Source organism: Natrix helvetica, assembly GCF_964273705.1.
Source record: "Natrix helvetica genome assembly, chromosome: W".
NCBI classification, from domain to species: Eukaryota; Metazoa; Chordata; class Lepidosauria; order Squamata; family Natricidae; genus Natrix; species Natrix helvetica.
Window position 1 is genome coordinate 84,472,025 of NC_138555.1, and position 27,150 is coordinate 84,499,174.

Sequence of the window (27,150 nt, forward strand, 5' to 3'; positions counted from 1 at the left end):
ACGCACACGCACACACACCCTAAATCATCATCGGGTTTAAGCATATATTATGTATTTATTTTTAAACCTGATGATGATTTTGAATATATATATATATATATATATATATATATATATATATATATATATATATATATATATATATATATATATATATATATATATATATATATATATATATATATATATATATATATATATATATATATATATATATATATATATATATAAACCTTTGATGACGGTTTGAACAACGTACTCGGGGATCACCAGTCTAAAAAAAAAAATCCATTTTCAAGAGTTGTGTGGGTGTGAATGCAACAGACGCACAAACGCACGGAAACCAGCACTCCACGAAATCCCTTTTGGGACGCTTTTCCCCACAACCACCCAAAAGCCCATCGTCCTCATCATCAGCCAAGCCCAAATCTCAAGCCAAGCAGGGAACGCCACAATGCAGCTGAAGCCACAATCACAACCAACATGCGCTTCCCAATTGTGCAAAATTGTTTCACAACCGGTCTCGTTTTTTTTTTCCCCCCTTCCTTTCCCAGGCTGGGGAAAAAAATGCAAATCACCCGGAAATTGGGAAGAAGAGCCCGAGGGCAGGGCTAACGCACCCCCCCCCCCCCGGAACGACAGCTGGGGTGTGGGATGGGATACGTAATCCAGGCAAGCCAGAAGGGCCCAATGGGGGCTCCGTGGTACTCCCTGCTTGGCGGTTCTGGGCCAGGTTTGTCCCGAAGCAGAAGGGGGAAAGTGTGGCACTCTGCCCATGTCTTGCCACTTGAAAAGGGGGTGCAAGGAGAAGACTTCCGTCCCGGGAGCCTTTGGGATTCGGAACCCAGCCGGTTGGAAGCCACGTGACCCAAATTTCGGGGGGAGAGGGGGGGGTTAAAATATCTCATCCATTCTCAGAGAGCCGTCTGGATGACCTCACATCACCCACCACACGCCAGGTGCCACTGTGCCAGCTGGCGCCCCCCTACCCCCCTCATTCCTGGGGCAACTGTGTCAGAAAGTAAGCGGGAGCCACCTGTCCGGTTCAAAAGCCTTTACGGGGAGAGCAATGGGAAGGGCAGACTCCTGCCCCCACCCCTTTTTCGACCTGCGCCCCATTTCTTAGCCGAGCAAGGGGACCCCCGCTCTCGCACACAGACGGCACCGGTTTAAAAGCACAAGGAAAAAAGAAAGAAAGAAAATCTCTGCGCACACACGCACATGCATGCACACACACATCAATTGTACCTGGGGGACCTCGACGTGCCCCCAAAACAACTCAAAATGTGGCCCAGGGGCCTCACCTGGCCAGGCCTGTCTGCTTGTCCCGTCCTCAGCGCCCGCTCGCGAGGCAGTTTGGTTGCCTGCCCGACCGGTTGGTGCCACCTTCCTTGCCTGGCTGCGCACACACCCTCCCCGTCTCACCTGGGCACCCTTTTAAAGGGCCAGGCACCCCTTTTTGAACACCTGGACGGAGGGGAACCCGGCGAACGGCGGACTCCTCGCCCCTCCCCCCCAGCTCCACCATCCGCCACTGAACTTCCAGACACAGCTTTCTCCTTTCATCCACCTCAACCTGCCACCCCAAAATTAAATCAACACACTGTACATGCTCAGGAGCCCTGCAACCGCTGCAGGGAAACAAAACATGGAGACAATGGCCCCTGTTTCATTTTCAACAGACTTCCTCTAACTCACGCCCGCCACCCCCCCAAACCCACCCACCCCCAATTCTGCACTTCAACAACACAGCCCTTGTGCCTTCTTTTTTTTTTTACTTGGCTTGACTTGGTTTTTATGCGGGCAAAGTTTCTCCTTCTCTGACCGGCAGCCATCCCACAGCCCTCCGTCCCCAGATGCCAGAAAGTCAAGGCTGGCTGAGCAAGGAAGCCGAAGCCAAGCCCCTCTCCCCATTTAATTGTAAACAGACCCCCTTCCCCACCCACAGCCGAGTTCACCCCAACTTCCACGGCCTACAAAATGTCTCCGGGTCTACCCTCCCCTTTCCATGCATCACTGTCCGATTTCCAGGCACCGATGACCGCCAATCCCAGTTCCGAATCCTACCGACGATATAAATAAAATTCCCAATTTCCCCCCCCCTCCCAGTAGGATCCACGGGGGCTTTCCTGGGAGAAAGGGAGTTAGAAAGCCACAGCAAAACTTTCCGCACCCCAAAACTTCTTCCCCTCGAGGTTGGCAAGACCCCCTCCTCTCAAAAGCCACGATCTCTCGGCACGCACAAACACCCCACACCTGCTACACGCACAAGCCTCCCTCCCCAAAGTCACACAACTCAGCTCCCCGCAAATGCTGCCCCCATCTCACCCTGTTGCCCCCCACCTGTCCCAATCGGGTTCTTCAATGCCACTTCCTCTTTTGTTCGATTTTGCCAAAAAAAGTACACACACACACACACACAAACGCAAGTGTGTATGTTTGAGAGAGAGACTTGGGCTCCTCTCCGCAAAGTTGGAAGTTGCACAACCGCAAGTGTGGGTCGACACTCACTTGTGTCGTCCCCCAGCTGGAGGAAGGGATTAAAATTAGCAGGCATCAAAAGAAAAGGCCACCAGATCCTCCCAAAGAGTGTGGGGGGGGGGGGTTTCCACCAGATCCACTTAACCACTAGCAACTTCCACCGGATTCCCGGATCCTAAGTAATCCAGGGGAAGGGGGCTCCCTGCAATCTGACCTTCCCACCACCATTCCTAGTTTGCTGAATCCCGAGCTGGTCTCGCACAGCGCCCGCCGAGCCGCTGGGCATCTCAACAAGCCGAAGGGAGCATGGCAGCTTGCTGGCAGGGGCCCTGTCAAACTGCCCTCCAACTCAAGACCCCAGGGCCAGATCCTGGTTTGTTGTCACGGAAACTGGGCCGGGATGGGAGGGGGGGGAGGAAACCCACCCACCCACCCACCCCACCCCCGCTGTAAGCATGCCACATTTCCAAAGAAGGGTGCAAGGGACCCTTCTCAGCTTCGGTGGCAAGTTTCTGCCCACCTGGGACACCTGGGATAGCAGCAACTCCGTGGAGTGCCAGATGCAAATTCTGCCCCCTGCCCCCTTTCCTGGATGGGCACGGGGACCCTAATTCGACGGTACCCAGCAGGCCTTGAGGTGGGAGCCCCCCCTTTGCTGCACCCAGCTGGTCTCCGGCTTCATCCAGGGGGGCATCTCAGTGGCACCGAGACAGGGCTGCACCCACCCACCCACCAGCCTGGCCTGAGCGGGAGGGGGGGGGAGGGAGGCCAGGCCTGTGCCAGACTTGGGGGGGGGGGCTTTCCCCTCCACCCGTCCCTTCACTTTTCTTCCCACCGATAACAAAGCCACCCAAAGCAGCCAAGGAAGCCCTGGGTGCACACACAAACAACACACACACACACACACACAGGGCTTCCCCCCAGCCCCTTTACCCGAGACCCCCCCACTCCGCTCCCCCTCCCAGGGTCGGTTCAGTCCAGCGCCCACCCACCCACCCCCAAAGGAAAGGGGGGAAAAACGAGAGAGAGAAAGAAGAGAGGGGAATGGAATGAAAAGAAAAAGGGGGGGGAGCGAGCCAGACAGACAGCGGAGGAGAGGAAAGAGGGGGGTGCGGAAAGAAAGAAAGAAAGAGAGAGAGAGAGAAAGAAAGAAAGAAGCAACGTTACCTGCAGAAAGGGACGGCTAAGAATTTGGGGAGGGGGCGCCGGAGACCCTAGCCGGGGGTCTCCCCCACGCCTGGCTGGGGAACAAACAACGAAAGCTGTAGGTTTCCCCCCCCCCGAAAAAAGCGCACCTCCCTCTTCTTCTTCTTCTTCTTCCTCCGACGAAAGAAAGAAGGAGAAAAAAGAAAAAAAGAAAGAAAGAAAATCGGAAGGGCTGGAAGAAAAGGAAGAGGAGGAGGGGGGAAAAAAGAGGCCCCCTCCCCAAAAACCGAGCTCGGCGCCGGCCGCTGGCTTCTTCGGGGAGCGGCGCAGGCTAAATCCAACGCGGAGCTGGGCTCAGGCAGCGCGATCCTCTCGGCTAAGTCTGGCTGGCTGGCTCGGCTCGGCTGCGCCCCCCCCTCTCTACTCAAACAAAGAAATGAGGGTTGTGTTCCGTGCCCAGCCCCCTCCCTCCCTCCCCCCTCCCCTTTCCCAGCCCAGACATCTCCTCCTCCTCCGCCCCCTCCCTTTCCGGCACAAGGCGGCCCCGCTTCCATGTTCCCAGCGCTGCGCACACATGTGCTGGAGAGCCCCGCTGGCGGAGGGCAGGCGAGGAAGGGAGGAAGGAAGGAAAGCAGGGAGGAAGGAAGGAAGGAGGCAGCCCTCCGCGCTCCGACGCCCCGGGCAAGGCAGGGGAGGAAGGGAGGAAGGAGAGAGGGAGAGAGGGAAGGGAGGTAAAGAGAGAAAGGGAAAGGGGGAGAGGAAGGGAGGAAGGAAGGAAGAGAAAGGGACAGGAAGAGAAGGAAGAAAAAGGGAGAGAGGGAGGGAGGGAGGAGGCAAGTCTCCGAGCTCGGACGACCAGGGCAAGGCAGCGAAGGAAGGAGAGAGAAAGGGAAGGTAGGAAGGGAAAGGAGGAGAGAGAGAGAAGGAAGGAAGAAAAAGGGAGAGAGGGTAAGGAAGGAGGCAGCCCTCCGCGCTCGGATGCCCCGGGCCCCGTCAGGCAGGCAGGCAGGCAGGGGAGGAAGGAGAGAGAGAGGGAAAGGAGGAAGGAGAGAAAGGGAAAGGAGCAGAGGAAGGGAAAGGAGGAGAAGGAAGAAAAAGGGAGAGAGGGAGGGAGGGAGGAATGAAGGAGGCAGCCCTCCACGCTCACCCCACCAGGGAAGGAAGGAGAGAAAGGGAAAGGAGAGGGAGAGAAGAGAGAGAGTGAGGGAAGGAAGGAAGGACAGAGAGACGGAAAAGAAGAGAGGAGGGAGAGGGAAGGAAGGGAGAGAAAGAGGAGAAGGAGGAAAGAGAAAGGGGAAGGAAGAAAAGGAGAAGGGAGGAAAAAGGAGGGAGGGAGGTGAGAGGGAATGAAGGAAGGGGAAGGAGGAGAGAGAGGGAAGGAGAGGGAGAAAGGAGGAGAGAGAGGGAAGGGAGGAGAAGGAAGAAAAGGGACAGGATGGGGGAGAGGAAGGGAAGGGAGGAAGAAGAAAAAGGGGAGAGAGGGAAGGAGAAAGGGGAAGGAGGAAGGAGCGAGGGAAGGAAGGGAAAGGGAAAGGAGAGGGAGGGAAGAAAGGAGAGAAAGGGAAAAGAGAAGGAAGAAAAGGAGGAGAGAAAGGGATGAAGTAAAGAGGAAGGGAAAGGAGGAGAGAGGGGAAGGAAGGAAGAGAAAGGGAAAGGAGGAGAGGAAGGGAGAAAGGAAAGAATGGAGAGAGAAGGAAGAAAAGGGAGATAAGTCAGGAAGGAAGAAAAGGAGAAAAGGAAGAGTAGAGGGGAAAAAAGGGAAGAAGGGAGAAAGGGGAGGGAGGGAGGGAGGAAGGACCCTGCAGTGGGCCAGGCAGTCTTCAGAGAGGAAGAAGAGGAGGAAGAAGAAGAAAAAGGCTCTTTGGAACAAGCCAATTTCCTGAAAACCCAAAGGGGTGGGGATGGGGGGCACCAATGGCAGGGCATGTGTGGGGGGGAGGGCATCCTAGCGCAGGAGGAAGAGGGGAAAGGTTAGGGAGACCCCCTTTTGAAATGGCGAAGCACCATCCAACACCCCTCCATCCTCCTCATTTCAATTTTTGTGTTGTTTTCCAAAGAATCCCCCCACAACAGCCCAGACCAATCCACATATCAGTCTCTGTCCTGCTGAAGCTGGGGGTTGGACTAGAAGATCTCCAGAGTCCCTTCCAACCCTGTTATGCTATGTTCTACATTAGGAGTGTCCAACCTTGGCAACTTTAAGACTGGAGGACTTCAACTCCCAGAATTCCTCAGCTGGCTGGGGAATTCTGGGAGTTGAAGTCCACAAGTCTTAAAGTGGCTGAGGGATTCTGGGAGTTGAAGTGGATGAGGGATTCTGGGAGTTGAAGTGGATGAGGGATTCTGGGAGTTGAAGTGGATGAGGGATTCTGGGAGATCACCAGTCAAAGTGACTTGAGAAATTCTGGGAGTTGAAGTGGCTGAGGAATTCTGGGAGTTGAAATCCACCAGTCTTAAAGCGGCTGAGGAATTCTGGGAGTTGAAGTCCACCAGTCTTAAACAGTGTAAGGGAGTTGAAGTCCACAAGTCTTAAAGTGTCTGAGGATTCTGGGAGTTGAAGTGGCTGAGGGATTCTGGGAGTTGAAGTCCACCAATCTTAAAGCGACTGAGGAATTCTGGGAGTTGAAGTCCACCAGTCTTAAAGTGCCTGAGGATTCTGGGAGTTGAAGTGGGTGAGGAATTCTGGGAGTTGAAGTCCACCAATCTTAAAGCGACTGAGGAATTCTGGGAGTTGAAGTAGGTGAGGAATTCTGGGAGTTGGTCCACAAGTTTTAATGTGGCTGAGGAATTCTGGGAGTCGGTCCACAAGTTTTAATGTGGCTGAGGAATTCTGGGAGTTGAAGTCCACAAGTCTTAAAGCTGCTGAGGGATTTTGGGAGTTGAAGTCCACCAGTTTTAAACTTGCCAAGGTTGGACACCTCTGATCTAAATCTTCCCTATCTGTGACAGGGACATGTCTCCCTTCCTCGGTGGGATTAAATGGGGAGGGGAGAGACATTCTGTTTAGAAAGGCCCCCACACACATTTGCATCGGGTTTTTAAAATCCGGGGGGGGGGGGTGTTTCAGAAATTCAGCAGAAGCCGTCTCTCTTTCATTGGGACCTGCGGGTCCCACCACAATGGCGTAGAACGGCACAGAGTTTCCTGCTCAGGGTTGGACTAGAAGACCTCCAAGGTCCCTTCCAACTCCATTATTCACCACATTGCAACACACTTTGACACAAGCCATCGTTCCGTTACACACTTGCCGTGTTAGCATTTTAAAAAAATCGACTGCAAACCACCACCCCCCCCCGATTCGCCGCCCACCACACCAGCAGTCGAAAATTCCCGGATTGGCGATGTAACAGGCGCCCACGACGGGGCAGTGCCAACATGCTTACCAGGGTGGCACCATCACCCCATGGTGTGGCATAATCCACATGAAATGGCATATATGGCATCCTTGTGACTTTGGACTGAGGGTGCCAGCCGTTGCACCACTAAGCAGCCGAGACCCCCCCCCCAATGCCCACCAAGCTGCAGCTGGCAGTGCCTCTGAGCATTCGCAGAACGCCTTCGCTCTAGAATTCCCAGGTTCAGTTTCCCAATTGGGGGTTCAAGAGATGCGAACTGTTTGATGCCCGCTTCCCACACCGCTTCCCCCCAATGCCAGGACCCCCCTCCATTGGATTGGCACGGCCTCCCTCCCTCACAGACTTACAAAAGGGGTGCCCCCTCCCTAAATCAAACCCTGTTTATTTCCCCCCCTCTTCCTCTTTCATTCTTAAGACGGCCATCCTGCCTCGCGAGCTGAGAAAACCCCCAAATAATTCCTCAAGAGAGGCAGTCCTCCACATACAACAGTTCCTTTAGTGACCGTTCCAAGTTACAACAGGCATGAAAGATAGGACCACTTTCCACACTTACGACCACTGCATGGTCACGCGATCCCAATTCAGACAGAGGGCAAACGGGCTCGTATTTACGGCGGTTGCACTGTCCCGGAGTCCCGTTTTGCGACCTTCTGACAGGCGACGTCGACGGGGAAACCGGATTCGCTTAACGACTGGGTTACTAACTTCTCGACACCTGCGTTTCGCTTAGGGGGGGGGGCGGCGAGGAAGGTGGTCAAATGCGGCAGGCAACACTACCTGAACAAACACTTCGCTTAACAACATAAATTTTGGGGCTCCCTTGCAGTCATTAAGTCGAGGACTACCTCCAGCTGCGGATGGGGTGGGGGAGAGGGCCCTTCCCTCTAAATCGACGAGGGAACCATGCTGCCCTGAGGCCAATGGAAGCCACACACACACCCCGCAGGCAGCTCGGGAGAGGGCTCCGTGTTCAAATTCTCCCACACTAATCTGCCTCCCCCACATCTGCGACTCGCCCCGGGGGGGGGGGCAACAGGGGAAGCTGGACACACACCCCTCCAAGGACCCCCGCGAGAAGCAGAATTGAGTCTGCTTATGGAGGGTTGCAGGGGAGGGGAGGGGATGTATGAGTGCGTGCGCAATATGTACACAGTGCACTCCAGTGCTCCCCCCCCTCCTCCTCCCCCCCTCCTCAGATCCAGAGCACCAATCCTGGAGCAGGGTGGGTGGGGAAGAAGGGGGCTTCCCCGTCAGCTGGCAAGCAGGAGGAGCCCACTCCCACTTCCAGGGTGGGAACCCACTCACGCGACCCCCCCTCCCCTCCCCACCCCACCTATACTAGCAAGCTAGTCCCAAGAGGGGCACCCGGGCGGCGAATATTTATAGCTGCGGCTTGAATGGAGAGAGAGAGAGAGAGAGAGAAAGAGCAGGGGAGGAGGGAGCCCCCACCCCACCCCAGGTTACCCAGCAACTGGGCACGTGCAGAGGCCACGTAATCCCCCTCCCCAATGACCTTTCACCCCACCTCTGGCCACACTGCAGGGGGAGAGGAACAGATGCGGCCAAGAGTTAGAGGCAAAACGGAGCCCCTCCCTCTCCTTCTCTCTCTCTCCATCCTTTCTTTCTTTCTTTCTCTTTCTATCCTCTCTCTCTCCCTCTTTCTCCCTCTCTCCGCTTCTCTTTCTTTCTTTTTCCTCTCTTGCTTTCTGTCTCTGTCTCACTCCTCTTGCTTTTTCTCTCTCTGTCCTTTACTTTCTCTCTCTCTCCCCAATCTTTCTTTCCCCCTTTCTATTTTTTCTCTTTCTCTCTTCCTCTTTGTCGCCTGCTGCCTGCCCTCTTTCTTTTTCTCTTTCTTTTCTTTCTTTTTCTCTTTCTTTCTTTTTCTCTTTCTTTTCTTTCTTTTTCTCTTTCTTTTCTTTCTCCTTTTTCTTTTATTTTCTTTTTCTACTCTTTCTCTTTCTTTTCTCTTACTTTCTCTTCTTTCTTTCTTTCTTTCCCCCTATCTATTTTTTCTCTTTCTCTCTCCCTCTATTAGTTGCCTGCTGTCTGCCTGCCCTCTTCCTTTCTTTTTCTTTCTTTCTTTCTCTTTCTTTTCTTTCTTTTTCTCTTTCTCTTTTCTTTTTTTCCTTTTTTCTTTCTCTTCTTTCTCTTTCTTTTCTCTTTCTTTCTCTTCTTTCTTTCTCTTTCTATCCTCTCTTTCTCTCTCCCTCCTTCCCCATCTCTCTCTTCCCTCCCTCTGTCCCTCTATTTCTCTCTCTCTCTCTCTCTCTCTCTCTCTCTCTCACACACACACACACACACACACACACACAAACACGCAGCCTTTGTCTCCCTCCTATTTTCTGCCTCCTCTTCCAGGGCTCATGTTTCTGCAAAAGTCCTGCCTCTCCCCCCCCCCCAAAAAAATAGATTCCCGACCCTGCCCTGATTAGATTCTCAGACCCCTCCCCTCCCCCTACCCATTTTATTTGGGGGGGGGGCAGGAGGTACAAGGAAAATCTCTGGCCTACCCTAAAAGAAATCTACTTATTTCTCTTTTTGCCATTTTTCTTTGCCAATTCCCAGTCGTCCTCAACTTACAACATTTCGCTTTAGTGACTGTTCCGAAATCACCCCGGCCTTGAGAAAAAGGCCCACAATGGCCGTTTTTCACAGTTATGACCTTTGCAGTATTCCCGCGATCACGATTCAGACGCTCGGCCACCGACTCGTGTTTACGACGGTTGCATCCCAGGGGAGGGGGGGGATCAGGCGATGCCCTTTTGCGACCTTCTGACCAGTCACTGGGGGGGCGGGGGGCGGGGGGCAGGGGGGCGGGGGGGAGAGCCAGCGACTCACTTCACAACCGGTGTTACCGACTCATGCAACGGCCCTGCTTCACTTAACGGCAAGTGAGCTCGGCAAACGCGGCAAACCCCACGGAAACGACGTCTGGCCTTAAACAGCAGAAATGTTTGGCTTCATGACAGTCGTAAATCGAGGACCATGGGGGGGAAAGGAAGCAGCCAAAGACACCCCCCCTCTCCAAGAGAGATTTGAGGCCTCCTTCCTCCCTTCCTGGTTTCTTAGGAGGGGGTGAGCCTTCCCTCCCTCCCTCCCTCCCCCTCCCCTCTTGGAGATAAGGGTCAGAGGTCAAAGCAGATTGAAAGGGGGGGGAGATTCCCAACCCCCCCACCCCTGCCGCCGCCCGCTGCCCGTCGCCGTCAAATCTGACCCACATACCCACATTCCTGTCTTCCAGCGGGCTCTTCCTCCTCCTCCTCCTCTTCCTCTCTCTGATGGGGGGGGAGTGCTGGGGGGGGTTGCAGATCCCAATCCGCAGCGGCCTTGCTGCCCCCACGCAATCTCCCTTCCTTCCTTCTTTCCTTCCTTCCTTCCTTCCCTCCTTCCCTCCCTCCCTCCTTCCCCTCTTTCTCCTTCTGCCTTGCCAATTCCAGAGAGCCGCAAAGTTCAAATCAGGACAGCCGAAAGAGCGGCCATTATGTAAGCTGCCGGCGAAGGGAGGGGAGGGAAGAGGGGAGGGGAGGGGGCGGAGGAAGAGAAGGAGGAGGAGGAGGAGGGGGGTGGTAATAGAAAGAGGCCGTGGAGACCCCTGCCCCATTGGCTCAGCCCCCCCACCCCCCACCAACCCCTTGGCCAGAGAGCCCTTCAATGCTCACCTTAAAAGTCATCCTTTTCTTTGCAGACTCTCCTCATGGGTGAGGGTCTCGCCTCCCTCCCCCCCCTTTGCCTCCCACAGCGGTAAGGGGGGGCGAGAGGGGAGAGGACAAAGGCCCCCTCCCTGTTTATTCGGCCCCTTCGGTTCATCGACAGGGAAGAGCTCGACTTGCAACCGTTCGTTTACAGTGACGGTTCCAAGCGAACCACAATACCAGTGGGGAAAGTCCAAGGACCCTTTTCTCACACTTACGACCCCTTTCTCACACTTATGACTCCTCCCTCACACTTACGACTCCTCCCTCACACTTACGACCCCTTTCTCACACTTACGACCCCTTTCTCACACTTACGACCCCTTTCTCACACTTACGACTCCTCTCTCACACTTATGACTCCTCCCTCACACTTATGACTCCTCCCTCACTTACGACCCCTTTCTCACACTTACGACTCCTTTCTCACACTTACGACCTCTTTCTCACACTTACGACTCCTCTCACACTTACGACTCCTCTCTCACACTTATGACTCCTTTCTCACACTTACGACCCCTTTCTCACACTTACGACCCCTTTCTTACATTTACGACTCCTTTCTCACACTTACTATTCCTTTCTCACACTTACGACTCCTCTCTCACACTTACGACTCCTCTCTCACACTTACTTTTCTCACACTTACGGCCCCTTTCTCACACTTATGACTCCTTTCTCACACTTATGACTCCTTTCTCACACTTATGACTCCTTTCTCACACTTACAATTCCTTTCTCACACTTATGACCCCTTTCTCACACTTATGACCGCTACAGCAATCCCGCAGTCACAGGATCAAAAGTCAGGTGTTCATTTATAGTGACCGTTCCAAGCTAACAACACCAGGGAAAAAAATCTGAGGACCCCTTTCTCACGCTTACGACCACTTACGACCCCTTTCTCACACTTACGACCCCTTTCTCACACTTACGACCGCCACAGCAATCCCGCAGTCACGGGATCAAAAGTTTGTTTATAGTGACCATTCCAAGCTAACAACACTGAGGGGGGGAGGGAAATCTGAGGACCCTTTTCTCACACTTACGACCTCTTTCTCACTATGACCCCTTTCTCACACTTATGACCTCCGCAGCAATCCCGCAGTCACGGGATCAAAAGTCGGGCGCGCGACAACTGGCTTGTATTTATGACGGTCGCGCCGTCCCAGGGGGGACGGGGGCCCCGTGATCCGCTTTTGCGACCTTCTGACGAACCAAGTCAATGGGGAAGCCGGATTCTCTTAACAACTGGGTGACTGACTTCGGAACCGCAGTGATTCACTTAACAACTGTGGCCAGAAAAGCCATAAAACGGGGCAAAACTGACTTCACAAACGTTTCGCTGAGCAACATACATTTGGGCTCAATCGTGGTCATAACTCGAGGATGGTCAATGTCTCGTTTAGTGACATGAATTTTGGGTTCAATTGTGGTCATAAGTCGAGGACTGGCTGTACAAGCCGTGGGCCTACATTTGCTGTGGGACTTCCCCGCCCCTTCCCACAGCCGCTCCTGTGTTACCCCCACTCTCTCCCTCAGCACCCTAGTCCCTACTGTGGTCATTATTATGAATAGTCCTCGACTTAGGATCATAATGGAGCCTGACCCTCATGGTCGTAAATGGAGTCATCGACATGACCGACGCTCTTGTCAGGAGGTTGTAAAGCGAACACTGGTGTTAAGTGAATCTGTGGCTCGCTAGGGGGCGGATTTGCCCCAAACCCGGACATGAATGCCCGTTCCAGTTGTGGTCGTAAGTCGAGGACTACCAGGTAAAACAATATTTCAAAATTGGCAAATTGGCTTTCCTCCTAAGCTTAACCCCCTCCTTCCCCAGAAGTGGCTGATGGGAATTGGAGTCCTTCTCCCCACCCCCAAGACAGAGAGGGAAGAGGGGGATTCTAGGAAACGAGGCCCAGCCTGGTGCTCCGATGGAAAATGAGGACGATTTACTGAGGAAGAGAAAGGAGGTGCATACCTGCTGCACTCACTGTGTCTCGCTGACCGACGAAGAATGAGTCCGTGGGCTGAGAGGCAAGTGGGGAGCCCTGAAAGGAAAAAGGGGGTCCGGTTACTCATACAGAGACCCTCTTGGGTTTCTCAGTCCTGTTGAGATTGTTTTCCGAGACCCCGAGTGTGACCCCCAAATTCCTCAGTTCTCCATCCTTTCGTGTCTCAAGTTTGCAACTTGAAAATGGGTGGACTTCAACTCCCAGCATGCCTCAGCCAGCAAAGCTGATTAGGGAATTCTGGGAGTTGAAGTCCACCCATCTTAAATCAAACTAGTTAGGGAATTCTGGGAGTCGAAGTCCACCCATCTTAAAGCCTGCTGGCTGGGGAATTCTGGGACTTGAAGTTCACCCATCCTAAATCACCCTTGATGGGGGATTCTGGGAGTCGAAGTCCACCCATCTTAAAACACACTGGATGGGGAATTCTGGGAGTTGAAGTCCACCCATTCTAATGCAGGCTGCCTGGGGAATTCTGGGAGTTGAAGTCCACCCATCTTAAATCAAACTAGTTAGGGAATTCTGGGAGTTGAAGTCCACCCATCTTAAAGCCTCCTGGCTGGGGAATTCTGGGATTTGAAGTCCACCCATCCTAAATTACCCTTGATGGGGGATTCTGGGAGTTGAAGTCTACCCATCTTAAAACACACTGGATGGGGAATTCTGGGAGTTGAAGCCACCCATCTTAAATCACACTGGATGCGGAATTCTGGGATTTGAAATCCACCCATCTTAAAGCCTGCTGGCTGGGGAATTCTGGGATTTGAAATCCACCCATCCTAAATCACCCTTGATGGGGAATTCTGGGAGTTGAAGTCCACCCATTCTAATGCAGGCTGCCTGGGGAATTCTGGGAGTGGAAGTCCACCCATCTTTCTTGAGGCAAGGAAAACAAGGGGGGCAGACTGGAACCTGCCACCCCCCGTACACACACTTGGGACCCTCACAGCTAAGAGGTCTCCTAGGGACCCTGGGAGCTACCAGCCTGGGCAATAGAAAGAGGAGGGGGCCACCTTCATCGGGACTGACCCCCCCCACCCCATTTGGGTGGGAGGCAAAATTGGGGAGAAGCCTAGAGATTGGGGGCAAGGACGCCCCCACCCATTTGATGCCCGCCCCATGTATTTGGGGCAGGGGCAGGGGATGGAGTGAGAGGAGGGCACCCTCTAGCAGCACTAAACACCGCCCAGCTGGGGAGGATAGGCCTTGTAGTCCGGACCCCCTGTCAGTCTGGAGTATCTTGAAGGCCTGTAAAGGTCAGGTTAGGCCGTGACCCCAAAGGCAGAGCAGCCAAAGCTCTTACCAGGGCCACAGCCTGCCCCTCACTCACCTCCTCCCCATGGTCACCCTCAATAGCCCGCTGGGGAAGATGGGTAGTATAGTCCAGACTGCCAGGCAGCTTGGAATCACTTGGAAAAGGTGGCCAGGTTAGGCCGAGACCCCACAGGTAGATCTCTCTGAGGGAAGGGGCGCCTCTTATTAACTCCCATGGCCAGGTAGGCAGCCGGGGAGGATGGGCCCTGTAGTCCAGGCCGTCAGGCAGCCTGGAATAGCTTGAAAAAAAGGGGGGAAGGGGCAGGTTAGGCCGTGACCTTGCAGGGAGGGTAGCCAAAGCTCAGCCTGTCTCTCGTTAACCCCTCATCCCCAGCTGTGGCAGCTGGGGATGAAGGGCCCTGTAGTGCAGACCCCCAGGAATATCTTGGAGGCCTGCAAAAGAGGGGTCGGAGGGAGGGGGAAGGTTAGGCCGTGGCCCCCACAGCTACAGCCAAAGCTCACTTCCAACTAACCCCGTCTCGGCGGCTGGGGAGGATGGGCCCTGTAATCCAGTCCCCGCCCCAACAATATCTACAGCCAAGAGGGGGTGGGGGTGGGGCAGGTTAGATAGAGCAGCCCTAATGCCTGCCCCCCCTCACTCCCCCCCCGCCTAGCATGTGCAGGCGTGTTCCATGTGTGTGGGAGCGTGTCCGGGCGTGCCCCTGTGGATGTGCGTGCCTGCACGTGTGGGCCTTAGCAGCTGTTGCCAAGCTCCCCCCCTTCCCTCCCTCCCATTCACTCCCTTCCCATCGCCCCAGCAACAAAGCCGTCGCCGCCACGCCATTGGCTGCCCGGCCGGTGACATCATCCTGCCTGGAAAAGTTAATAGGGCGGCCAGGGATGAGGGGAAAGCAGGGCCTGCCTGCTGTTGCCATGGCAACAAGGCAAGCACAGCAGCAGCTGAGCAGGCCTCCCCCCCTTGCGAGTGCACACACACACACACACACACACACACACACACACACCATGCGTGTGCAAAAGTGTGCCAGGAGAAAGCCCAAGTGCCACTTTCCTGGCAAGCCGGGCCCAGGGGTGCTGACCGGAAAAGAAACGCACTCTGCACGAGCTCAGAGGACCCGGCTCTCCAAGCGGGCAGAGAAAACACAATTGTGAAATGGGACGTGCCAAGGTTGCGTGGGTGTCTTTGCCCGTCTCCAGGCCAGGCCTCACTTTGCACGGATCAGGGAGAGCCCGCCGGTTTTCCGCTTCACACAACCACGGTTTTTGGCCCCCAAGGCTTGGGCCCCGCTCCCCTCTCGCCTTTCGTCCCCCAGGCGAGTTGCACAAGCAGCGTGCCACCCCTGCAGCCTGCCCACGCAGCAGCCCGGCGTCGCCTGGCACGCCAACTTGGCCTGTGGAACTCCCTGCCACTGGATGGCAACGCCCCAGCCGGAAAGACCTGTTGCCGCCGGCTCGTCAGGCCCTTTTTCTTTTTTTTCCCGGCAAACCGGGAGGGACCGCCCGGACTCGTCGGCGTAGGGCGGGTTGGCCCAACGGCGCCAGGGCCCTGAAGTGGCCAGGTGCGAGCGGGGCGTGGGTGGGCGAGCGGATTGGAGTGGGCCGCTGTGGCTGCCCCTCCCTCCCTCCCTCCCTCCGTGCAGAGGGATGGGAAGGAGACCACAAAGAGCCAAATCCTGGCACAGAGGGCTATTAAGTCGCGGATTGGGCAGGGCAGACAGATGGAGAGCAAAGGAGGGAGGGGGGAAGGAGGAGGGGGCACACCTGTCTCCAGGTGAGAGCAAAGGTTCGCGCAGGTTAATCATTCACCCACCGCGACGGAGGCCCCCAACCTCCCAGCACGCCTGGCTGCGCCAGTGTACACAAACACACACAAAGGCCGTAAGCCAAAGTTACGAGGCCTATCCTCCCCCAACAGGGTGCCCTCTGGGCACGCCAGACTCCGACTCCCATCGTCCCCGCCGGTCTGGAAAGCAAGCAACCAGACGGCGGTGCCGAGATTGCCAGGTGCCTGCAGGGTATCATTTTTATAGGCGTCGACGTCAAATGTTTTTTTTTTCTCCCGGCCAAACGAATAGAAACGGCGGCCCGCTCAAAATCGCGCCATGTCCTCGCCGATTCGGGGAACAGATGGGAGGCGGGATTGGATTTGAAATCGGCGCCATAGATGGATTGCAACGTCCGGGGTTTCATTCTCAAGCAGGGGAAAACGCGGGGAGCGGTCGAGTATTGCTAAGCCCGTCCGATTTTACGACTGTTTTTTTCTGGGCCGGGAAGGGAATCGCTGCCGTTGTTAAGTGAATCACGCACTGAACAGTCGTTAAACGAAGGCAGCTTCTCTTGATTTTGCTTGTCAGAATTTTGATTGGGAGGGTGGGGGTGGTGGAATACTGCAGTGGTCGTAAGAACGAGGACTGGTTGTCACATTTTTCACTGCCGTTGTACAGGGAGTCCTCGGCTTACGACCAGAATTGGGACCACCAGAATTGCTGTTGCTAAGCAAGGAGACAGTTATGTGAGTTGCCCCCGATTGTCTTGACGGTTTTGCCACGGACGTTAAGGGATTAGTGCCGTTGTTAAGGGAATCATGCGGTTGTTAAGCTAAAAAAACTATAGTCCTCAACTTACACCAGTTTGTTTAGTGACCGTTCAAGGTTACAACGGCACTGAAAAAAGTGACTTATGATGGTTTTCACACTTACCAGCATTGCACCAGCCAAGTCAACGGGGATGTGAGATTCACTTAACAGCATCACTAATTCTGCAACGATTCGCTTAGCAACGGTGGCAAGAAACGTCGCCAAATGGGGCAAAACTCACTTAGCAACCTACATTTTGGGTCCCGTCGTGGTCGTAAGTTGAGGACTACCTGTACAAGCGCCTGAAGTTTGATCCAATTTTGACCCACTCTTCCTATGTCACCTTTTTCAGTGTCGAACGGTCACTAAACAAATTGTTTCGCGACTTGTGGCACACGAGATTAAACCACAGCAACGATTGTGCGCAACGAAACCGGCCTCAACCACCCAGTAAGATCAGAGAGTGAGGGGCCCTTCTCTCTGATTAGACCCGTAACGTTGCACCCCCGGAAGGGGTAAACCCCCCTCCCTCTTTTTGAGGTCTGTGTGTGTGTGTGTGTGAACAACTTCCTGTTTTGCACACCTGCAAAGCAAGTCAAAGGAGTGCAGAAACCAACAACTCCTACATTCACCTCAAACATGGTGGGGAGGGGGTTGGGAAAATTCCTCACAATTTGGGTGGGTGGGTGGGGGATATTATTTGTACCCGGACTGGAATTTGAACCCGTTGGGCACGGCTGCCTGGCGGTGTTTCCCAACCTCGACAACTTTAAGATGGGTGGACTTCAACTCCCAGAATTCCCTGGCGCTTAAATGCACTCCTTTTGAGATGGATGCCCATTGGGGACTGCATACTCTCTTCTAATCCCTTCCTCTGCAATCTCTCCGCTCTAGGAAGTAAAGAAGAAAAAATTCTGGGAGTTGAAGTCCACCCGTTGGGGAATTCTGGGAGTTGAAGTCCACCCGTCTTAAAGGGGGCTGAAGTTGAGAAACACTGCCGGTGGGGACCCCGAGACCCCCATCCTTGCTCAACTGCATACTCTCTTCTAATCCCTTCCTCTGCAATCTCTCCGCTCTAGGAAGTAAAGAGGAAAAAACAGCAGAGAGATGGCTGGCTGGGGAATTCTGGGAGTTGAAGTCCACCCGTCTTAAAGGGGGCTGAGGTTGAGAAACACTGCCGGTGGGGATACCGAGACCCACATCCTTGCTCAACTGCATACTCTCTTCTAATCCCTTCCTCTGCAATCTCTCCGCTCTAGGAACTAAAGAGGAAAAAACAGCACAGGGATGGCTGGCTGGGGAATTCTGGGAGTTGAAGTCCACCCGTCTTCAAGGGGATTGAGATCGAGACACACTGCAGGTGGGGACACCGAGACCCCCGTCCTCACTCCCAGTGGGTCAAGGCAGACCCCTACCCCAAATCACCACAAACGAGTTTCAGGTAAAAATGTCTTCCAAATCCTACTTGCAAACATCCCGAATTGACCTGGCTTGATTTAATTCAAGACTCAAAAGGCAGGTAAAACCGCACACCTGGTCTCTGCCAATCGACACACACACACACACACACACGTGGCGGGGCAGAGTCCACGAATCCAGTTTAACACATCCGTCACCTGAGCCACGGGTCGCCTAGTTCCTGCTTTCTAAAATAAACAGACACTGCGTCCAAACCTGGATTTTGGTTGCCGTTTTATGAGCCCCGAAGGGAAACTGAGGCAGGCTTTCTTTGAGCGAAGAGGACATGGCCGAAATCCACTTTCTACGTCTCACCTCCCACTACAGTAGTCCTCGAACGTACGACCACAACTGACCCCAAAGCGAGGGAGGTGTGAAGTGAGGTTCGCTCCATTTTACGACTTTGCTGGCCGGAGTGAATCCCCACCGTTGCGAGATTTTAACACAACGGACGGCCTCAAATGACACACACACACACCCAAATTCCTACTGCTCAGCAAGACCGTCGTGAAACGAGCCTCGTCCCGTTTTACGACTGCCGTCGTAACGGCGGCCTTGTGAAGTCAAGGACGCGGCGGTTAAGCGAAATCGGCTTCTCCCGTCGACTCTGTTTGTGAGACGGTCCATCTGGTGTCATAAACGCATGCCGGTAAGCCCCCCCCCAAAAAAATTTGGATCACGTGACCACGAGGATGCTTTTGAACCGTCACTAAACAAATGCTTGTCAATCGAGGACTACCGGCCTTGAATGTCAGCTCCCTTCTCCGAAGGGGACGGTTTTCTGAACCACCTGCCAGAGGATTCCCAGACAATGGGCTACGGAGTCCCGAGGCTCTTCTGCCGTCGTACGATCCCACCTGCTCAGGTAACAACAAAGAGCCGTTCACTTCCATCCTGCAGGATTCTTATTTGTTTGTTTTTAAATATATATATATATTCAACTTAAGATCTGTTCGTTTTAATCTAGGTCTTCCTCGTCTTACAGCAGCTCCTTTCGCGACCCCTCAAACTTGCAACGGCACTGGAAAAAAAAAACAGACTCGCGACCCTTTTCCATGCTTGCGACCCTTTGCTCTCGACTCAAACACTTACGACGCAGCGTCCCCACGGTCACGCGATCGAAACGGGCACCCGTTTACGACGGTCGCAGCGGGGTCGTAAACGGCGAGGGGGAAGCTGGATTCACTTAAAGACCGTGTCCCTAACGCAGCGCGGATTTCACATTTGGTTACTGGTGGTTCGCTGCGGGACGACTTGTTTCACGTTTCGCGGTAGCCCCTTCTGTGCCCTAGTAGGAGGGCATAGAGCCAGGGCAGACGGGATGGCCCACCGGCGATGTCTACGATCAGTTTGAATCCCACTTTTGCTAACATAGCACCTGCAGCGATTCACTTAACAGCCAGGGTGCAAACGGCTCGTAAAACGAGGGAAAACTTACTCCATGCCGCTCTCGCTGAGCGACAAGACAGTTCAGGCTTGGTCGTGGTCGTAAGTCTACTTATATTGAAACTTGTACCGGGTTGGTAAGCTGCCCAGGTTAGGTGGACGGCATATAAATTTAATTTATAAAGAAAGAAAATAAAACAATGAGACATCGGGAGTGGGGGGCATGCAGAAGAGACGACTTTGGGTAGTGTCCCCCCCCCAAAATTAAAACTCATTGAGGAGTGAAGACCCCAAAGACAGTGCTGCCTAGCGGCTAGACCCGGGCAGATGGTGGCAGTCATTGGAGAGGCCCTTACAGACTCAGCCACACGGAGTGAATTGGGACCTTCTTAAGTTTCCAACGACTCCAACGAACCAGGCGCCGTGGGAATTGAAGCACCCTTTCCGGAATTAAATTAAGCACCCCCCCCCAAAAAATTTTTATTTTAAAGCGGCGGGGGGAGTTAGATGAAGACGCTTTGCCCAACTCGCTCTGGTCCTCCTCCTGGCATCTGTCTCGGCAGAAATCAAAGCCCCCCGGGAGGGTTAAAATCCGCCACATTACCAAGCTTCTAGTCCCTAAGAGAGGAGAGATGAGAACCAGGCGTTTGGTAAACATGTTCTTCACACCTGCTCATTAAATCCGAAGCCTTATGGTTCCTTGCGGGCAACATACGGGCCTAAAACCCGGGGAAAAGTGTTAGGGAGCCCCGGCTAAATTGGCTGAAAACGGTAATTAAGAGGGGAATTACAGCCTCGGCTTTGGCGTAACAAGAGAAGCAAGATTGAGGGGTTTGGGTCCCATTGCATCCCAGGAGCAAAGGGGAAGGGGGTGGAGGGGTAGGTGTGAAAATATACCTGTCTGTTTGTGTGTGTGTGTGTGTGTGCGCAACAGAGCTATCTATCTATCTATCTATCATCTATCTTCTATCAATCTATCTATCATCTATCTATCTATCTGTCTATCTATCTATCTATCTATCTATCTATCTATCTATCTATCATCTATCTATTTATCTCTATCTATCTATCTATCTATCTATCAATCATCTATCTATCTATCTATTTATCATCTATCTATCTATCTATCATCTATCTATCTGTTGTATTTGTGCTGATAAATAAAGAGAGACTAGTATAGATCTATTTCAAGCTATTTAGCTCTCATCAGCTATGGCTAGCTGATGAGAGCTAAATAGCTTGAAATAGATCTATACTAGTCTCCCTTTATTTATTTATCAGCACAAATACAACACAAACATAGCAAAGGCAACATTAAAAAAAAATGGTTTTCTGCCTGGATGGTCTTCTGTAATGAGCCGAAGGACAGAAAGGGGGAGTAGTGAGCTCCCTCCCATATTTGGGCATACCAGGGGTTGTAACACAAATACATATGTATGTATGTATGTATGTATGTGTGTGTGTGTGTGTGTGTGTTACAACCCCTGGTATGCACAAATACAACACACACACATACATATTTGGGCATACCAGGGGTTGTAACACAAATACATACATACATACATACATACATACATACATATATAAACAGGCGCTGCGGCGGCTTTTCCAGACCGAACCATTTGCCAAAGTTTTGGCTTTGTTTTAAAACACTCACCCATTTTACGCACATTCATTAGCTAAAGTTGTGTGAGCAAATTGGGCCGGATTAGTGTATGAAACCCAATGGGGAGGTAAATGTTTTGCTCAAAGGCAGCAAATTTTTATTTTTATTTTTAAAAAACCCCAACCGGGATCCAGGATACTGAAATTGGAATCCAGAGCTCGCTTGCGCTCTGTAGATGCTCAGGAACACTAATCCTGGCCTGAGAGACAGCTGGCTGGCTGTAGGAGGACTAGAACTCCCTGTCACCTGGTTTCTAGCTTTGACCATTATACAGTACTGTCTTTTTTTAATTTTATTTTTAAGAACACTTTAAAAATAGGTTTTATTATTTTTTTCCAACCAACCTTTTCTTAACTAAGGGAAAGGGATGATTTCTGGGTCTTTCCTAATCTTTGGTTGCCCTCTGCTGGCCATCCATTGCATGACAACGCCCATTGACAATAGCTGCGGGATCACAACTCCCATCTCTCTCTCCCCATGGCTCTGCAGGCTGGGGACGATGGGACCTTCCTCCCTACATCGAGAGAAAACCACGTTGCGAATATTGCAGAGCATTCGCTGTTGTGCTTGTCTCTTTACTGCGTTACGTGTTGGCTCTTTCTGGCACTCTGTACATGCTCAGGAGCTACTCGCCCGTTTCATTAAATTGGCCCGCTACAGAGCCAAGCCAAACCCAAGTCTATTTGGGAGAGTCAATGGAGCCATTTGGAGACAATCTTCTCACAAGGCAGGATTTGGTTACAGCAAATAAACCCAGAATGATGGTTTAGAATGCAGTGATTGGATTCAAACCCGGGTTTTGGGGGGGGAGAATCATGGTTTGGTTTGGTTTATCAGGGGTTGGGTCCCTGGAAGGAAAGCAGTATTGCGAGGGGGTGGGGAGGGGTAGTTTTTCAAACTTTTCTGACTTGAAGATGGGTGGACTTCAATTCCCAGAATTCCCCAAACCCGCTTCAATTCCCCCCAATAAATAATAATAAATATTAATAATTAATAAATACATAAACCAACCAGATCTCCTTTCACTTCTCCCCCTTCTGCCCGCTTCACCCCCTCTTGCAGGCAGCTGTGGCACAGGGCAACCCCCCCCCTCTGTTCCGATTGGGCCAAACAGCTGCAGGGCTCTCTCAATCCGTCCAATAGGAACACCAGGTGCAGGGAAGCGCCCCCCCCCCATTTTAAAATTTACATATCAAAGCAGTCCAGTGTGGGGCGGGGGATAATCCTATTTTTTCTAATGGGGGGGGGGGGAGAGAGAGAGATGATGGCTTAACCGCGAGTCCAGAGGGAGGGTTTGGGGGTGCTGGGTTCGAGTTCCCGACGGGAACAACCTGGCCGGGCTGTTGGCGAGGTTCCCGACATCGGGCGTGGAAGAGAAGCGGAGCCAGCCAACTCCGGCTTCAGCAGGTAGCGGGTTGGGCTAGATGACCTCCAGGGCCCCTTCCAACGCTACTTATTGCTGATCAAACAGAGCCATGGTTAAGTGAAAGAAAGAGATGTAAAACGACCCCCGGGAAGGAAGAGGGCGGGGGGTGGGGAGTGACAGAGGGGGGGCATTTTCCACCCACCCACCCATTTCACGAGGGGGGTCCGCGATCGATGGAGGAGGAGGAGGAGGGCAGCCAAGGAGCCAGCTACGGCCGGGAGACCCCAGCCCGTGGCACGCGCAGCCCCCCACCCCTTCCCTGGCATGGGGAGGGGGCTCACTCAGCCTTCAGCTCAGCCTCCCCCTTCCCCCCCCCCAAATCAGGAAGATCAAAGCCAATGCGCCGCAACTCAAAGACCCTCCAAGGAGGACAGGGGATGGGGCAGCCGGATGGGAGGAGACCCCCGCCCCTTTGCCTGCTCCCCCCGTCCGGATAGGACGGGAGGGGAAGAAGGAGAGGAGAAGCCCATCCACCCCTCCCAGACAATTTTGAGACCACCCCCATTTGGGGAAGGAGAGTCCCCCCCTCCCCAACTGGAGACCCCCTTCTGGGGGGGAAGGAGGGAGGGAGGGGAGTCCGCCCCGGGAGCGAGGTCCGAGCCAAGTTGCGCACTTTCGCTTACCTGGCACTGCGGGGCAGCTGAAGCCCCCCGCCCAGGTCCTGCCGGGACCCCGAGGCTGCCCCGCACTGGCATTCCTCGCCCGCGGGGAGGGAGGGGTGGGCTGCCTTCCCTCCCCCCCTCCCCTGTCGCGCGTGGGGCGTCGGTGCCTGGAAAGTCCAGCCCGTTGCGCAGTTGCATTTCCCGACTCGCGCTACCCCCCCCCTCCCCCCCTCCCGCTGGTGTCACTCGGGCTGCCTGGGCAGGAGCCGCCACGCCCTCGCCCCGCCCCCTCCCCCAATCGCCCCGCCCCCTGACTGCCCAGCGGAAGGGGCACCCCGAGGCACGTAGACCACCCCCCCTTGGCAAGGGAAGGTGCCCCTTTCTCTGCGTGTGCCCAGCTGGCACTGTCCCTCTCTGGATAAGCGGGACCTCCAACTGCCCCCCCCCCCCATACACTGGCTTAATTAGCCCCCTAACTGGCCTTGGCACTAGCTCACCCTGCCTCCTGGGTCCTGCCTGCCCAGGGGAAGGGCCACCCCGAGGCATGTAGACCACCCTGGCTTGACAATGAGGGTGCCCCCCCCCGCTCTCCTTGTGCCCCCCTTCCATCCCATGCCCCGACTGCCCACCTTCCACCGGCTTCCTTAGCCCCCCCCCCCATCTAGCCTGGGCATTAGCCCCCCCCCTGCTCACCTTGCCCCCCTGGCTCATACCTGCCCAGGGGAAGGGGCACCCTGAGGCACGTAGACCACCCCCGGCTTTGCAAGGAAAGGAGGGTGCCCCTTTCTCTCCTTGTGCCCAGCTGGCAGCCTCTGTCTCTCCTTTCCAGGATTCCTCTATGAGCCAGACCCCCAACTCCCCCCCCCTCACTGGATTGATAGCACCCTAACTGGCCTGGGCAGTAGTTGCCCCCCCCCCCTGCTAACCATGCCCAGTGGCCCATGCCTGCACAGAGGAAGGGGCACCCCGAGGCACGTAGACCACCCTCACTTGGCAAGGAAAGGAGGGTGCCTCTTTCTCTCCTTGTGCCAAGCTGGCAGCCTCCCTCCTTCCATCCCAGGCTCCCAACTGACCCCCTCCCACCAGCTTCCTTTGCCCCCTAACTGGCCTGGGCACTGACTGGCTGACCTGTCCCCCCACTCCCCACTCCCCCTGGTCCCTGCCTGCCCAGGGGAAGGGGCACCCCGAGGCACGTAGACCACCCCGGCTTGGCAAGGAAAGGAGCGTGCCCCTTTCTCTCCTTGTGCCCAGTTGGCAGCCTCTGTCCCTCCCTCCCTCAGGCCTCCGGGGGGAGGGGGGCTGTCACCCCAAAGCCTTGGGTTGGGGGAGCTGCTCAACGCCCCCTCCCCCAATCTATAAACCTGTGGGAAGTGTGGCTGCAATGGAGGCCCCCCAGCTTTACCGGGGACCCCCTTGGAAGGCGGGCGTGGGGATGGGGGCGGGCGGGGAGGACCACAGTTAGAAACAGTCACCAAATAGCTTTATTTAAAATTTCCTAGAGAGGGGGGGGTGTTTAGACGTGGCAGAGAGAAGGGGGGGGTCTGTGCTCCCCGCCCCCAGCTTCATGCATCCAGGCTCATCAGCAGGGCGGTGCCACGCTTGATCCAGTGGTCGGGGGGCGTCGCTCCGGAGCGCAGGTCCACTCCGATAATGAAGGAGGGCCGCCCGGAGGTGCCCGCCCGGTTGGGGTAGTAGTAGCAAGGGCAGGAGTAGATGCCTGGAGGCGGGGAGGGAGGGAGGGAGAGGAGAGAGAGAGAGAGGAAGGGTCACGGGGGAGTGGAGGGGAAGAACCGGTTGCCCCCCCCCGCAGACTCCCGCCAGTGCCCCCCAGTGCCCACCTTTGCCGCTCTTCTTCTTGTTCTCCACGGGCTTGAAGTGGATGGTGGGGATGGGGCAGACCAGCTGCATGGGCTCGGCCTCCACCAAGCAGGAGTTCTTCTTGTCCCAGCCGGCCCCCTCCAGGAAGAGACCCCGGATCCACACACCCTCCTGCATTGGGGGGAGGGGCAGAGAGTGAAGCGGCCTTCTTCCAATGGCCACAGAGGGCAAGAGAAGGGGGCATCTGTCCTGGGAACGGGGGGGCTTAACTCAGGGGAGGGGGTACTCACCTTGGGGCGGGGGCTTCTACCTAGGTAAGCGAGGAGGAGGGGGCTTCTACCTAGGTAGGCGAGGAGGGGGCTTCTATCTAGGTAGGCGAGGAGGAGGGGGCTTCTACCTAGGTAGGCGAGGAGGAGGGGGCTTCTACCTAGGTAGGCGAGGAGGAGGGGGCTTCTACCTAGGTAGGCGAGGAGGAGGGGGCTTCTACCTAGGTAGGAGGGGAAGGGGCTTAATGAGTGAGCAAAGGGGAGGGGGAGCTTCCCTTGGCGTGAAGGGGGCACTTTCCTGGGGGGAGGGGCAGAAAGCGGGTGTTTTGGAGGCAAGGGAACACTTATTGTGGGAGGGGGCTTACCTTGGGAGGGGAGGGGAGGGCGTTTACCTGGGTAGGAGGGGGAGGGGCACTTACTGGGGGAAGGGAAGGGTGCTTGCTTTGGGAGGAGGGGAGAGGAGGGAGGACTTACGGGTGGGGAAGGGGGCTTACTTGGGGGGAACAGAAGGGGAGGGGTTGCTTACCTTGGAGGAGGGGAGGGGCACTTACTGGGAGGGAGAGGGGAGGGGAAGGGGCACTTACCTTGGGGCAGGGGAGGGGTGCATACTAGGGTTGGGTTTTGCCAGGCCACTGCTGCACAATGCAATAAAAAATGTTCTGCGCATGCGCAGATGCTGAAAGCAAGATGGCGGCACCGTTCGTGGGGCGTGGCCGGCCTGGGCTGCCGGTTCCAGCGACCCCAGCTGCTGAAACACAACCGGTTCAGCCGAACCGATCCGAACCGGTAGGAATCCACCACTGGTGCACACCTTAGACGGCGGGGAGGGGTACTTACCAGGAAAGGGGTGCTTACCCTGGAGGAGAAAGGAGGGGGTGCTTGCCTTGGGCAGAGCGGCGGGGGGCTTATTTGGGGGACGGGTGCTTAATTGGACGGGAGGGGGGAGCACTCACCTTGGGGGCGTACACCAGATTGTTGTCGTCTACCGTGGAGACGATGAACTCCCAGCTCAGGGTGTCCACAGAGATCTACACCCCCCCCCCAAAAAACCCCGGGTGTCAGACCCCTCGAGGGTGAGTGTCGTTCACCCGCCCCCTCCCGTCCACCTGATCCGCTGCCCTCCCCAACGCGCTCCCTCCGTACGTTGTTCTGCCGTGCGGCGGCCTGCAGGACAGCCGTCAGGAACCCCGTGGGAAAGGTGAAGCCCGAGAGCCAAAAGAGTACAGGCGGGTGAGCCGTCTTTGCCCAGCGGGCAAACTGGTCCACCCGCAGGCCCAGATCCCGGGTCCAAGCGGCCAGGGGCTTCTGGGAAGAGTAGGCCTGCAGGGGGACAAAAGGAGGGGGGGCGGCCACAGTTGAGAAGGCGCCAGTTCCTGGCCCTATTTGAGGAGGGGGAGTGTTTCTCCAGAGACCGGGGTCTCCCTGCCTGCGAAGAGGCCATGGGGCAGAGGAGACCCCCCCCCCAGGGCTCAAAAGGAGGAAGGGGGTGGCCGCCAGCAGCCAGGAGACCCTCACCCTTTCCCACATGGGGGGCACGCGGGCGTCAAAAATGCAATTGAAAATCTCTTCCAGATCCGTCGACATGACCACTAAGCCTTGAATGCCTTTCTCCAGCTCCACCAGCGATGAGCTGTAAAAGGGGGGACAAGCAGGGGTCAGAATAATGGGGTGGGGGGCTCAGGTGTGCGCGTTGGACACACAATTTAGGGCCGGGGGGGGGGGGGAAGGACACCGAAGCCCACACTCCCCAAAGAAGGAAGAGGAACAGGTTCGGCAACGATCGCTTTCTAAGCATTACGGTTTGTATGAATGTGTGTCGTTGCCGGGGGGGGGGGCTGGGGGGGGTTTATAATTGTAATAATTTCTTATTTTGTTATTTTTATTTCTTTCGCGTGGTTTTTCTATCCGTGTTTAAGCCACCGAGCAGGCGGCAATATCAATTTTCCGAAAGAAAATAAATCAAAATAATGATGCGTGATCTCTCAGATTC

General features: G+C 54.8%; 2 protein-coding genes across 3 annotated transcripts in view; both read right to left on the reverse strand.

Annotated features, from left to right (window-relative positions):
* LOC309400743 (uncharacterized protein) overlaps positions 1-23,268 on the reverse strand; it is a 38,274-nt gene extending 15,006 nt beyond the window's left edge. Inside the window, exons 1-2 of one of the 2 annotated variants that reach the window (XM_081969379.1) lie at positions 23,098-23,268; positions 12,657-12,726 (exon numbers count right to left, since the gene is read on the reverse strand). In XM_081969379.1, the coding sequence (XP_081825505.1) occupies positions 12,657-12,726; positions 23,098-23,169 (142 nt within the window). In that variant the 5' untranslated portion in view covers positions 23,170-23,268. Of the gene's footprint in view, positions 1-3,648; positions 4,056-12,656; positions 12,727-23,097 lie in introns of those variants that run through there. The other variant, XR_014176706.1, reaches the window with a different exon arrangement.
* Positions 23,269-24,560: 1,292 nt separating this feature from the next.
* Positions 24,561-27,150, reverse strand: part of DNAH2 (dynein axonemal heavy chain 2) — a gene marked incomplete at its 5' end in the record, with an annotated part of 134,042 nt that continues 131,452 nt past the window's right edge. The window contains 5 exons of the mRNA XM_081969514.1: positions 24,561-24,793; positions 24,915-25,065; positions 26,114-26,188; positions 26,304-26,480; positions 26,676-26,790. Of these exons, the coding sequence (XP_081825640.1) occupies positions 24,639-24,793; positions 24,915-25,065; positions 26,114-26,188; positions 26,304-26,480; positions 26,676-26,790 (673 nt within the window). The 3' untranslated portion in view covers positions 24,561-24,638. The remainder of the gene's footprint in view (positions 24,794-24,914; positions 25,066-26,113; positions 26,189-26,303; positions 26,481-26,675; positions 26,791-27,150) is intronic.